This window comes from Camelus bactrianus, chromosome 5, assembly GCF_048773025.1.
Source record: "Camelus bactrianus isolate YW-2024 breed Bactrian camel chromosome 5, ASM4877302v1, whole genome shotgun sequence".
Lineage (NCBI taxonomy): Eukaryota > Metazoa > Chordata > Mammalia > Artiodactyla > Camelidae > Camelus > Camelus bactrianus.
Window position 1 is genome coordinate 103016149 of NC_133543.1, and position 12158 is coordinate 103028306.

A 12158-nucleotide genomic window follows, 5' to 3' on the forward strand; every position below is an offset into this window, starting at 1 on the left:
CAGACCCTCTCTCATGGCCCTGCGGTCCCCTCAGGCCTCCACTGGGCCTCTTCAGTCTAGAAGGCCCCCTGCTCTCCCCAGGTTGCGGGAGAAACTGGAGCCAGGATTCTCCCTCGTGTGGCACTGGCTGGGTCCTTGCTGGAACCTCAGGGCCAGAGGGCTCTTTACAGCCATGCCTACATCCGCCACCACTCACGGACAACCCAGTCACTGGCCACAGCTACTCTGGCTGCGCTGGGCCCAGAGGAGGATTCCGCTTGGTGTGACCTTTCTGGGCAGGAAACTGGGGAGTGTCTGTTGAGAAGGCAGGGTCCTTGGGGTCAGAGGCCAGGGGCAGTGACCTCCCCGAGTTCCTCCTCCACCCCTGCTCAGGTCAACCCCAGCCTGTGTTCAAAGCTCAGAACAGGGTGTTCCTATTGGGAGCTGCTGGGCCCCCGGTTGGCCACGTGAACACTTGGAGGAAGAGGTCTCGGTGGGACACTCCAGCTCTTGGACACCACAGCAGCCTCGGCATCAGTGCAGCCCCTGAGGGGCCTTCTTGGCCACCTTATGCCAGTAAAGTCCCCTTCCCTCTCTCCCTAACACCTGGAGGGCAGGGAGCTGGTGCCTCCTTGTCTAAGGGCTTAATCACCTCAGAGCTTTGGGTCAAACTTCATGCACGAAGGGCCCACCATGAAGAAGTACACAGTCTCACTATGGCCCCCTTTTTAAAAGACTTTCGAGGGGCCTGAGGTGGGGTCGGGTGGTGGGCGGAAGGGGAAGGAAAGGAGTTAACATCGCTCGCCATTGCAAATGTGAAGTATTACTTTCAACGTGGGTGGGGATGCTCAGAAACAACAAGGCAGCTGGGAAACTATTTAAATCTTCTTTATGGGGTTTGATGAACTGTTTAAGAATTAATGTTTATTTTTGGGAAGCAGGATATGTGGGTGATAAAGATAAGTGTAGGGGCGACCAGGAGAGTAACAGGAGCCTGGGAGCCCTGGAAGGAGCCTGTTTCACAGTGTCCACCATCACCCTGGACTGTTCCAAGGGACCAAAGTGCCGAAGGCCACAGTGGGCTGTCCTGCCAAGGTCCTGAGTTGTGAATCTGGACAGGAGAACCCAGATTCTGGGAGAAAAACGGGATGGATGGGAAGACGAACGCTCCCATGGGTAGAGAGTGGGATTTCCAGAAAGGAAGATTTGATAAGTCAGTGGTCAGAAGATGGAGGTGCGCTGGCTGAGGGGTGGACCTGGATGCTCAGAAGCAGGGTTACTAACTGAGGCCCACGCAGGAGGGGATCTCTCTTAGGGTACAAGTTTCTGGGGGCTTTCTTCCCCAAGGACCATGGAATAGGTCTATACAGGGAGTGTTGTCAGATTCCTTCCCTCATTGATTGTCACCTCCAGACTTCTCCCAGCCTCTCAGTAAAGTCTCTCACAGCCAGCCCACCTGCACGGCAGAGTGCAGAAAGAAGTGAGGTTGACACTGCTGAAAGGAGGTGGCCCTGGCTGTTCACCTGGCCTCTGGCTAGGTACCCAATGCTCACATGGTCCCAGATGCAGTTAGCAGCAGAGAGAGTGATGGTCCCAGGAGCACTGAACAGCAGTGGATGCTGGGGAGGTTGCCTTCTAGAAGGTACGTAGTCCTGCATGAAATCCCCAGAGCCCAGATGGTTCTCAGCACATAGCAGTGATTCAATAAATGCCTGAATGATACTTTATGGGCTATCTTCACCAAATATATATGAATGTCCAAAAAGTACAAATGCTCAAGAAAAATATTCAACATCAGTAATCAACAGAGAAATGCAAATTCAAACCATAATAAGATATCAATACATACCTACTAGAATGACTAAAATTAAAAAGACTGACATCTCAGGTGTTGGCAGGGATATGGAGCCACTGGGAATCTCATATACTGTTGGTGGGAATGAAAAATGGTGCAGACACTTTAAAAACAGTATGGTAGTATCCTGTAAAGTTACGTATATTCTTATCATACAAGCAGCAATCCTATCCCTAGGTATTTATCCAAGGGAAATGAAAACTTACGTTCATCCAGAGACTTGTATGTGAATGGTCTTAGTAGTGTTATTCATAAATAATAAAAAAAAAACAAACCCGAAAGCAGGTCCAATGTCCATCAACTGGTGAACAGACAACAAAGTTGTACTAGAGAATACTACTCAGCTCCAAAAAGGGAGGACACATGGAGGAATCTCTAAACATTACAAGAGAAAGAATTACACACAAAAGACGATGCACTGTATGATTCCACTTACATGAAACTCTAGAAAAGGCATGATTATAAAGACAGAAGGCATATCAGTAGTTGCCTGGGGCTGGGGTGGGGGAGGAGCTGAATTGCAAATGAACAGGAAAAATGTTTTAGGGTACAAGAACTGTTCTGTATCTTAACTGTGGTGGTGGTGGTAACATAATTGTATATTATCACCAAAATGCATCAGGCTGTGCACTTAAAATGGCTGAATTTTACTGTATGTCAATAATAATGAAATACAAGTCTTAAGTTAAAAACCCTTCACATCTAGATACATCATGGGAAAAAACACACAAAGAATAAGAGCATTGAAAACGATAAAAATGAATGTACATAAAAGTTATAAAGGTACCCATTAGAAGAACTAAAGCTTCAACATTGCCAGTAGGATCTGCAGTGAGCCTGTGCCTGGCGGCTGGAAGGCCTGTGGGACAGAACCACAGACGCCTGGCAGCACAAGGGCGCGGCGTCGTCCTGGTTACACAGCCCCGGCGCATCACTTGGTCCTCATCGCCCTGGGAGTTAGGGCGGGTGACACGTATTATCCCTGTTTTACAGGAACCGAAACAGAGTATTAGAGAAAAGGCGTTACTCTCCCAAGAAGCCATATTAAGTTACACACAGGATAGGTTTCTAGTCCGCGTCTTTCGAAAAAACTTAGTTCAGTCCCTTGACATCTGTGAGGCGGGCGGCAAGAATCTGGGAAGCTGCGCTGCTGCGAGCCAGCCCTCGGGCGCCGTCCTCCAGCGCGGGCGCACATCCTTCTCCCGCGGCTGCAGCGAGGGGAAGGAACCGGGCGCCGTCCTTCCGCGGGGAGGCGGAGGCAGCGCCGCCACAGACGCGCCCGTGTGCGCGCGCAGCCGGGCAGGGGGCGGGCGCCGCGGCGCGTCCGTTGCTAAGGCCGCGCCGCCCTGGCGACCGGGGGCCGCGGCCCCGCGCACGCGCCTTGGCGCACTCCGGTGCACTGTGGGATGGAAACGCGAGCGGCGCGTCGAGGCCGGAGCGGGCGGCGGCGGCGAGGCCGGCGGCGGCCGGGGAGCGGGGCTTAGGCTCGGGGGCCGGCCGGGCTCGGGCGGCGCCGCCATGAACGCGGCGGTGGTGAAGCGGACTCAGGAGGCTCTGGGGAAGGTGATTCGGAAGCCGCCGCTGACGGAGAAGCTGCTGAACAAGCCCCCGTTCCGCTACCTGCACGACATCATCACGGAGGTGGGCGCCGGGCCGGGGCAGGGGTCCGGGTGCGGGTCGCGGGCCCCGGCCGAGTACGGATCGGGACCAGGGTGTGGGCCAGGGTCCTGGTGTGCGGTCCGGGTGCGGGCTGAGGTGCGGGCCTCGGTCGGGGTGCGGGCCCAGGGGTCAGGGCCCATGTGGCGTTGGGGTGCGGGCCAGGGATTAGGGCCCATGTGGGGTCGGGGTGCCGGGCGGGGTTCGGGTGTGGGTCGCGATAAGGTTGTGAGCGACAGTCCGGGTGCCGGCTGTAGTGCGGGTCCAGGTCCGGGTCGGGGGTCAGTGTCGCTGTGGGAGTCGAGGGCCCCGGTGGGGGTCGGGGGTCGGGGGTCGGCAGTCAAGATCAGGTCTGGCGTCAGGGTCTGACCTAGCGTGGCTGAGCGCGGCCCCTGCCCTAGGAGCTTGGCCTGGCGGGACCGATGACCCGGCCAGATTCTGCGGTGCCACTGCTCACACTCCTGCGCTCACCTTCTCACCATATGCATGGGCTGTTTCTCCCAGGGAGTCGCCCAGTCCCTTAGGGAACATTCTTATTTCTTTCCAGCCTACCCATTTATCTCTTAGAGATCTTCTACTCTGCTTGGCAGAGCTGTTTCTGTGATTTTTTTCCCCCCTGCAGTGTCTTGCAGATGAAGAGTGCTAGGAAATCCTGGAAGAATGAAATTATTCTTTTTTAATACCACCCCACCACCCGCCAAATTTCCTGCCACTTGTTCCTCATAGTGGTCACCACATATTGGATGCTTAATATACTTGGGGGTGAATTTATTGAAGGTGTTTGTACGGGGACCTGAAAAAGAAAAAAACTATAAAAAAGCAGGTTAGTGTTTGCTGATGAACAGCAGAGCCTGCCTTGAGATTGGTGGTAACTTTCCCCCACGGGATGGTGAGTTCCTGAGTGATGCAGAGCATCACTTGTTTGTTGGCATATCCTAGGTGAGCCGCACTGGGCACGTCCACAGAGGGTGCACAGCAAACATTCATTGTTGAGCGGACTTTGCCAAGGCTCCTGTAACTCAGGGTGGCAGCAGCCATTTCCATGGTGTGCCTGAGTGCGATGTTGACCTTGGGAGCTCAGCCATGCTCTGTGGGAATTAGGAATCAGTTTGAACTTGCAGGTGTTTGGGGCTCCTACTCTCGCCCCATGTTGGTCCTTAAATTTCACTTCTCACTCTTTCCAACAGGTTCGGCGTCTTACTCTCCCTCACAAACTTTGCTTTACTCGTTTTTTTTGCCATCTCAGCTTGTAACGTGTGTCTCTCTGTGTTAAAAACCCTGGTGGTGCTTACAGATCTCTAGAATCCCGCCCACATCCCAAGGGCTGTCTTGACTGGCCTCCTCCTCCTAGGCCAGTGCAGCACCTACACCTCCCTGGGCAGTGTTTGGGGAAGAGACTGCTGTGTGGAGAGCCTGCTGGGAGCTGGGCCTTGAGCTGCAGCGCCTCGGCCCTGTGCAGCAGGCAGGTAGCATCCTCCCAGGAGGATCAAGTCACTTAGCTAGGAGGTGAGTGGCCAACTACCATGATTGCTGCCCCAGCCTCATACTTTTATTCCCTGTGTGAGTCTTGTCTCCTCACTGAAAGGGAGAGCCAGGAAGGAGGCGGGAGGGGCATACCTCATCCTGTGGGTCTTGGTGTGGCCTTGAGCTCATGGTGGCTGCTGTTCCCACCTCCTGAAGGGTCAGAAGGAAGAGGAACATTCAGGCAGGAATGATTTGGTTGGCCAGGCAGCCAGGTTATGGAGAAGGAGTTTGGGTTCTCAACCAGGATCCACTGTTCTGCTCTTCCCCCCACAGGTTTTTCCTAATCTAATGTCAAAATTAATTATTCTACCTGTGTAAAGATCAGCGCAGTAATTGCCGCGCACCTGGTAAAGGTGTTAGGGTGACTGCCGTATTGGAGAGCACTTCCAGGTAATCTGTGAAGATCCGCTTGTGAACATTCTCTGCTGCCTGAGTATTGTGCTCAGATCGCCATGTTAGTATTTTAGCTACTGCTAAACCAACTCGGCCTCTTTCATAAATTGAAGAATTGATTCTGTGAAATTAATGTCTCTTGTTGCTTAAAATTATTGCTCACAGCTTTAACTGCCAGCACACTGGAAAAATGTTAAAAGGAGCAAAATGAAAAAGTTTCAGGAATGTTAAATGAAGGATACTGTTAATATTCCTCCTGTTTTATCAGAAAAAATAATACCACAGCTGTTAAGTAGTTTGATGAGGAATGAAATCTAGCTTAATTGATAGCTAGCCGTATCTTGGTCTCAGAGGAGAAGCCCAATATAAGGGCGATACTGTCTTTTCTTTTTTTCTTTTAATGCATCTTATGGTAACAAATACTCTTTACATCTGACCCAGGACACACATATAGGAATAGTCAGCCTTACTGCATACAGTGCAGTGTAATATTTTCTTTTCTGTTTCATGAAAAAAAAAAGCTTATTGCTACCGATTACATGGAGTTTATAGTGACCTACCACATTTTGAAAGCCTCTGGTCCGAGAGAACCCAGGGCCCTGGCCGTGTCTAGGGGTGGCGAGGAGCAGAGAACATCACCCCAAAAGCTGGACCGAGGGGTATTGGAAGATCCAGGTTGATGGAGGAGAGGGAGAGATCGGGGGAGGACAGAAGTGATGCAGCCAGAGCACCCCCCAGTCCCAGGAAGTGAGCAGCACCGAGGTGGGGAGAAGCCCAGGCTGAGAAGCCCCTCCTCCCCAGATGCATGCCCTGCACTGCCCTGAGTGCCCCTGTAAGCCGCCGCTCCTGCTTTCGGACCTCTCGGGGCCTCCTCGTGGTCCTTAGGCTAAGTCCTTACTCCTGAATGGCTTTGAAGGCCATCTGGGTTGGGCCCTACTGACTCTCTGGTCTCAGGCTCTTGTCCAGACTTGTTCTGGTCCCTTGACAAGGACCGTCTTGGCCCCAGACCTTGTGGGGACTGATTCTTTTGTTGGCATGTGCTTCCTCGAAACCTGCCCCCCTGATTCCCCGTCTCCTGTGAGCTTCTGGTCTCAGTTTAGGTACGGTTTCTCCCGGGAAGTGCTCCCTGACACCCCCAGGCCCCTCCTGCACTTGGGTTAGGGGTGATCCTGTGCTCCCTCAGCGCCTGTCGGGGCCATAGCGTTGACCTGTCCTCACTGCCGGACTGCCTTCTGTGAGGACTAGGCGGGGCTTTGCACGGGACGAGGCCTCGCATGCGGTATAGACACTCAGTTGTTCGTTGAGTGAGTGAGTGGCATCCTGGGTGTGGACAGAGGCTGACAGCCCTTCATGTGGGGCGGTGGTGAGCAAGCTGTCCCGTGGGGTGCTGACCACGGTGTTGCTTTGTCTCTTGAAGGTGATTAGGACGACCGGTTTCATGAAGGGCCTTTACACGGATGCGGAGATGAAGTCCGATAACGTTAAGGTAGGTGTAAGCGTCCTCCCCTCGGGGGCGGGGTTTTGTGAGCTGTGCTCTGTGGCAGCGCGGGTGGCAGCGCAGGTCGGCTGGTGTGTGGCTGGAACACCAGGCTGGTTACCCCTGGAATCTCTGTGCCCCTCCCTCATTTCCTGTTCTCATTTGCAGCAACTGCATATCATGCTAATCTCATCCTGGAGGAATGGAACTAACGTTTCAAAGGTTAATGCTAGCCCAGCACCTAAAATTAAAAGCCTTATTCAACTTTTTTTTCTAAGTTGTTTTAAAAAGAGTCAGTATTTCTAAATTTGTCCTACATCTAAAAATAGCTGTTTATCTAGACAGGAACTGTGCCTGTTGAACATACTGAGGATAACGCAAACTCTTTTGCAAGTATTTTAGTATTTGTGTTTTAAATGGAAATCTTTCAGGATAAAGATGCAAAAATTAGCTTCCTTCAGAAGGCCATAGACGTGGTGGTAATGGTCTCTGGAGAGCCACTGTCGGCAAAGCCAGCTCGGATTGTGGCGGGGCACGAGCCTGAAAGAACCAACGAGCTGCTGCAGAGAATCGGGAAGTGCTGTCTCGGCAAGGTAGCGCCCCCGCCCGCCCGGGGCTGGGAACTGCCGGCTGCAGGGGGAGGACCGCCAGACCGGGAGGGCGGGCCCCCTAACGTGGCGGGAGGGGTTTAAGGACGGGGTTCTAACCCTGGGCTTGGAGTCGGCTCCCACCTCTTCTGGAGCCTCGTAGTTTAAAACCGTAAAGTGAAGCAGCTGAGGGTCGTTATGCACAAGATCTGCAGACTGTGAGTATAAAGCAGGGGCCCCATGGCGCCTTGCCTGGTCTGGGAGGCTGGAGGCCGCGTGCCCGGCCTTCCAAGCCCTTGTTCCTTCTCCTTTTGGGCCTCCTTTCAGGGCAGGCCTCCAGCAGGGCCCGGGTGGCCGGAGGAGCTGCTTTTCTTCATCTTTGGGCTTCTGGGATGTCCCTTTTCTGCCTGCCTTTCCAGCCTCGGGGTCGCTTCCCTCCCTCCTCCCCTCCCTCCTCCCTCCCCCCCATTCCTCCCTCCCCAGCTGCTTGTTTGCAGAGCTGGGCCGCCTCCAAAGAAATCCAGTTTCACTTGTGCGGGGACCGGTTTTACTGCTTCCCAAGACGCTCACCGTGGGCTAGAATCTTGGCTTCTCTGGCCTCACAGCCCAGCCAGGGCCATTGGAGAGGGTTGTCCCAGAGCCTGCTTTCTCTGTGGGCTGGGAGCAGCACCCTAGGGGAGCAGAGCTGGACATTTATCAAGGCATACAGCCCTGTGGCCCTGACCGGTGGTGGGCTGGGGGCTCACCTTCGATGTTACCAAAATGGCAAACGTGGGTTTCAACTCGCATGGCAGCCGTGGGAGGTGGGGAGTGGAGTCGGACTGGCTCCCAGGAGGCCTCGAGAGCACCTCGCCTTGGGCTGGGTCCAAGCTTTGGTTACGCTGAAGCTGATTTTGCCACTGTGCTGGCCTCTGTCCCCAGCCCCCACCCCCGGGTCCTTCCCGTTGCTCATCTTTCTAAAAAGCAAATCTGACTTGTCTTCCTGCAGATTCCTTTGCCCCCAGGCCTGTAGCGGCTCACGAGGCCCCTGGAGGCCGGCTGCTGCCTCCTGTGCTCTCTCCTCTGGTCCTCTCCTCTGTCCCCTCCTCTGGTCCTCTCCTCCGGCCCCTCCTCTTTCCCCTCCTCCGGCCCCTCCTCCAGCCCCTCCTCTGGTCCTCTCCTCTGTCCTCTCCTCTGGTCCTCTCCTCTGGCCCCTCCTCCGGCCCCTCCTCCGGCCCCTCCTCTGGTCCTCTCCTCTGTCCTCTCCTCTGTCCCCTCCTCTGGTCTTCTCCTCCGGCCCCTCCTCTTTCCCCTCCTCCGGCCCCTCCTCCGGCCCCTCCTGTCCCCTCCTCTGGTCCTTTTCCCTCATCTCCCACGTGCACCCGCACCGCGAGCGCTCCCTCCCAGTCCTGCTTCCAAACTCATGGGTCGAGCTGCCACCTCTGCAGCCCTGTGGGACTGGCTGCTCTTCCTGGAGCCCCTTCATGACAGCACACTGGCTTTTGATGGTTGTATTTGGGCGTCTTGCCCGGTGTGTGGCGTGTCCTTGGCCCGCAGTCTGGTGCCTGGCGTGTAGCGGTCACTCGGCGCGTGCTCACAGGATGAGTGACTGAGTGGACAAGGGAGATTCCTGACCAGAGGTGTTCGGAGGCCCGGATGGCAGTCAGGGAGGCTGCAGAAGGGACTTCTGCTTGTGATGGGACCTGAGTGAGATCATTCCATGAGGCTTTTTCAGTGCTGGGCCTCTGTGACCCTGTGCAAAATGTCAGGCATTTGTAGGGTTGTGTGGGTCAGCTTTGGTGTCCTTTAACAACACACAGCCACACTTGACAACTTGAGGGAGATCGAAGCAGGCTGCGTGAAACTTGGGTGGACTCTGCTGCTAATGACTGGAGTGCAGAGGGGGCAGTTACAGGAGATGCTGTGACAACATTTCCTTTTAACGTTTTATCCTTTGAATTTCATCGATAGACAATGAACCCATTTAATGAGCTGTCTTTGATTATTGACACTCGTATTTGTTAACTGTACCAATTTCATCATCATCTTGCATTTTATTTTCTCACGTTGGGACAAGCTCTCCAGTGACGATGCGGTGAAGAGAGTGTTAGCCAGAGAGAAGGGGGACACGAAACGAAGGCCCTCCCTCACATCGAAACCTCAAGAATTGGATAATAAGAACGCAAGGGAAGAAGAGCCCAGAGTCCGTAAAGACAAAGAGGTGAATGCAAGTTACACGCGTCCGAAAATGAAATAACGAGGCTTTTTGCGGTTCAGGTAGATGTTTATTAGTGATATTATTATTTGGCTTTCTTTCCCCCCAGGATAGAAGAAATTCTGAAGTCAACGAGAGAAGTACCAGCAGAGAGGGAAAACAGAAGGAGGAAGTGGGAGGAGAGAGCAAGCCGAGAGAGAGGGACCGGGACAAGGAGAAGGCCAGGGAGAGTGACCGGGAGCGACAGAGGGAGCCCGAGAGAGACAAGATCCGCGAAGGGGAGAGAGAGCGAGCCAAGACCCGGGCCAGGCCGGAGAGGGACAGGGACCGGGACAGAGGCAACAGAGACCGGGACAAGGACGCGGACCGGGAGAGGGAGCGGAAGAATGAGTCAGGAAGGGAGAAAGAGCGGTGGAAAGACCGGGAGAGAGAGCGTGAGCGAGACAAGGGCAGGGACCGGGACAGGGACCGGGACCGGGACCAGCGGAGGGTGAGAAATGGGGAGCACGCCCGGGACCCCGACAGGGAGAAGAGCCACGAGCATGAGAAACCAGAGAAAAAGGTGAGTCCTGTTTGAAAACCTGGCCTGTAACGAGGAAGAGCTTGTGTTGTGCCGGAAAATGACTTTGGTCCTCGTTGTGTGATCAGGGAACTGAATTTCTTTGTCACCAATTTAAAGCTATGACAGTCTTGGATTCCTGGCAGAAACCCAGAGAGAGATAGCAGCTTCTGCCGGGTCCCGTGAGCGCTCCCGCATTTCCTGCCTGTGCCGCGCACGTGTCTCGGGTGTATTTCTGAGGACGAGGAGCGGTGTTAACAGGCAGCCCCGGTGGGGGTGGCTCTCAGGGCTTGGGCCTGGCTGTGTTTATTAAGGATTGGGGCTGCTTTTGAAGTCTCTGAGGCCTTAGCAGAAAAGTACAATAAGACCTCAGTTAACTGAATTTTGTTTAATTAAATTTTCAAGTAAGTTTAGGATTGTCCAAGAAATCCTTTTGGTTTCCGACAGCGTTTTCTAAATGTGCAGGTTATTTTGGACTCGCATAGATAGGATAAGTCTCTTGTCAGGGCTGGCACTACAGACACCCGGTCTCGTGGGACATCATGTAACTGTAAAGTGTCCTGGGAAGGTCACAGAAATCTGCTGGTCTCTAGCTGCTGGAAAGGAGGACGCCGAGGTCTGGAAAGGTTCACGGTCTGCCCCCGTGAGGCGGCCAGACGGTGAGGGGCCAGGCCTGGGCCCTTCCCTGCTGCCCAGGCAGCCCGCTCGTTCTGTGGCCTTGCGTGGCAGGTGTGCGGCCCCAGGAGGTGAGTGGGCCCGCTCCAGGGCGTTCCTGGGGGATGCCGGGGTTCCGAGTAGTGATGCTGACCCAGCCCGGTACCTTCATGGTTAAGTCATGAGGACACTGAGTCGCTGGACTGTGGAGCAGGTGCCTCTGCTTTTCAGTCCTCACGGAGGAGGAGCTCAGTGCTTGTAGCTCTTCTGCTCCTTGCATCGAGAGGTGTCTGAGTTAAGGTGTGAGGCTTTCTAACGGGCTGACTTAACGTGTTCACACTTTCCGCTTGGCTTGTTTTGAGAGCGCTTTCCTGATGCAGCGTCTGAAGCCTTTGCTCATGAGGAACCACTCCATCCAGAAGTTGCCCCACGCTCAGAAGCTGGGGGCAGGGCGTTTTCTCTGGGTGTCGGAGGGTTCTTTTCCCGCCTTCCCTCGTTTCCAGGCTCCCTGCGTGTCACCGGAATGGGTCGGAGGAGTCTGGCCTGGCGTAGGCGTCCCGTGTGCCTGGGAAACACTCTCCCCAGGGTTTCCTGCGAGGCCCCGCCTCTGCCGCCCTTGACCCCCTAGTCTGCCCTGAGGGGATGCGGCCTTGGAAGGGCCTTTGGGGTCCAGGCAGCGTAGCAACCACAGGGGTTGGGGCTGGAGTGGGATGTGCTCCTGCAGGGGGTGTTGTCCTCTTGTTGGTCACTGTCAGAGAACGTGGCTTGATATGTTTTCAGACTTGAGTAATTCTAGAGTTTGAAAAAAAATTTTTTTTTTCTTCCTTATAGTCATCAAGTGCAGGAGAGATGTCTAAAAAGTTGTCAGATGGATCTTTTAAAGACTCCAAAGTTGAACCAGAGGTAAACTTTATAATTTTAAGAGAAGTAGCTGGGATAGTAACTGGTGTCCACGGAGACAGGGAGGAGCGCGTGCGTGGGTCCGTCTCTGTTGTGCCGTGAAAGTGATGATTTAAATGGGTTACTGCCTATGAAATAGACGGGTGTGTTTATCCTCTGTTTCTGTGGTGGTTCCCTGGTCTCCTTGTGCTTTTATCTGACAAGTCTGCGTGGTGTAGAGATGGAGGGTGCAGGTGGCACTTAGGATGAGTCTGGGAGGGGATTAAGTCACCAGGCAGGCCGGGAAGGGAGGGCCAGCTGGAGCGACCCCTGCAAGCTCTGCCTGGCCTGGGTGGGACCCTCAGGGTGTCTCCTGTGGCTGGGCCCTGCTGGGGAGGTTA

The 12158-nt window shown here is 54.4% G+C and overlaps 1 protein-coding gene across 7 annotated transcripts in view; it reads left to right on the forward strand.

Moving 5' to 3' along the window:
• The first annotated feature begins 3215 nt into the window (after window positions 1–3215).
• Window positions 3216–12158, forward strand: part of TRAF3IP1 (TRAF3 interacting protein 1) — a 58755-nt gene continuing 49812 nt past the window's right edge. For 2 of the 7 annotated variants that reach the window (XM_010948210.3, XM_045511507.2), the window contains exons 1-6: window positions 3222–3475; window positions 6825–6893; window positions 7316–7477; window positions 9528–9671; window positions 9775–10227; window positions 11710–11781. In XM_010948210.3, coding sequence (XP_010946512.3) covers window positions 3353–3475; window positions 6825–6893; window positions 7316–7477; window positions 9528–9671; window positions 9775–10227; window positions 11710–11781 — 1023 coding nt within the window. In that variant the 5' untranslated portion in view covers window positions 3222–3352. Of the gene's footprint in view, window positions 3476–6824; window positions 6894–7315; window positions 7478–9527; window positions 9672–9774; window positions 10228–11709; window positions 11782–12158 lie in introns of all 7 variants that reach the window. The other 5 variants (XM_045511508.2, XM_074364625.1, XR_006722343.2 and 2 more) reach the window with 4 other exon arrangements.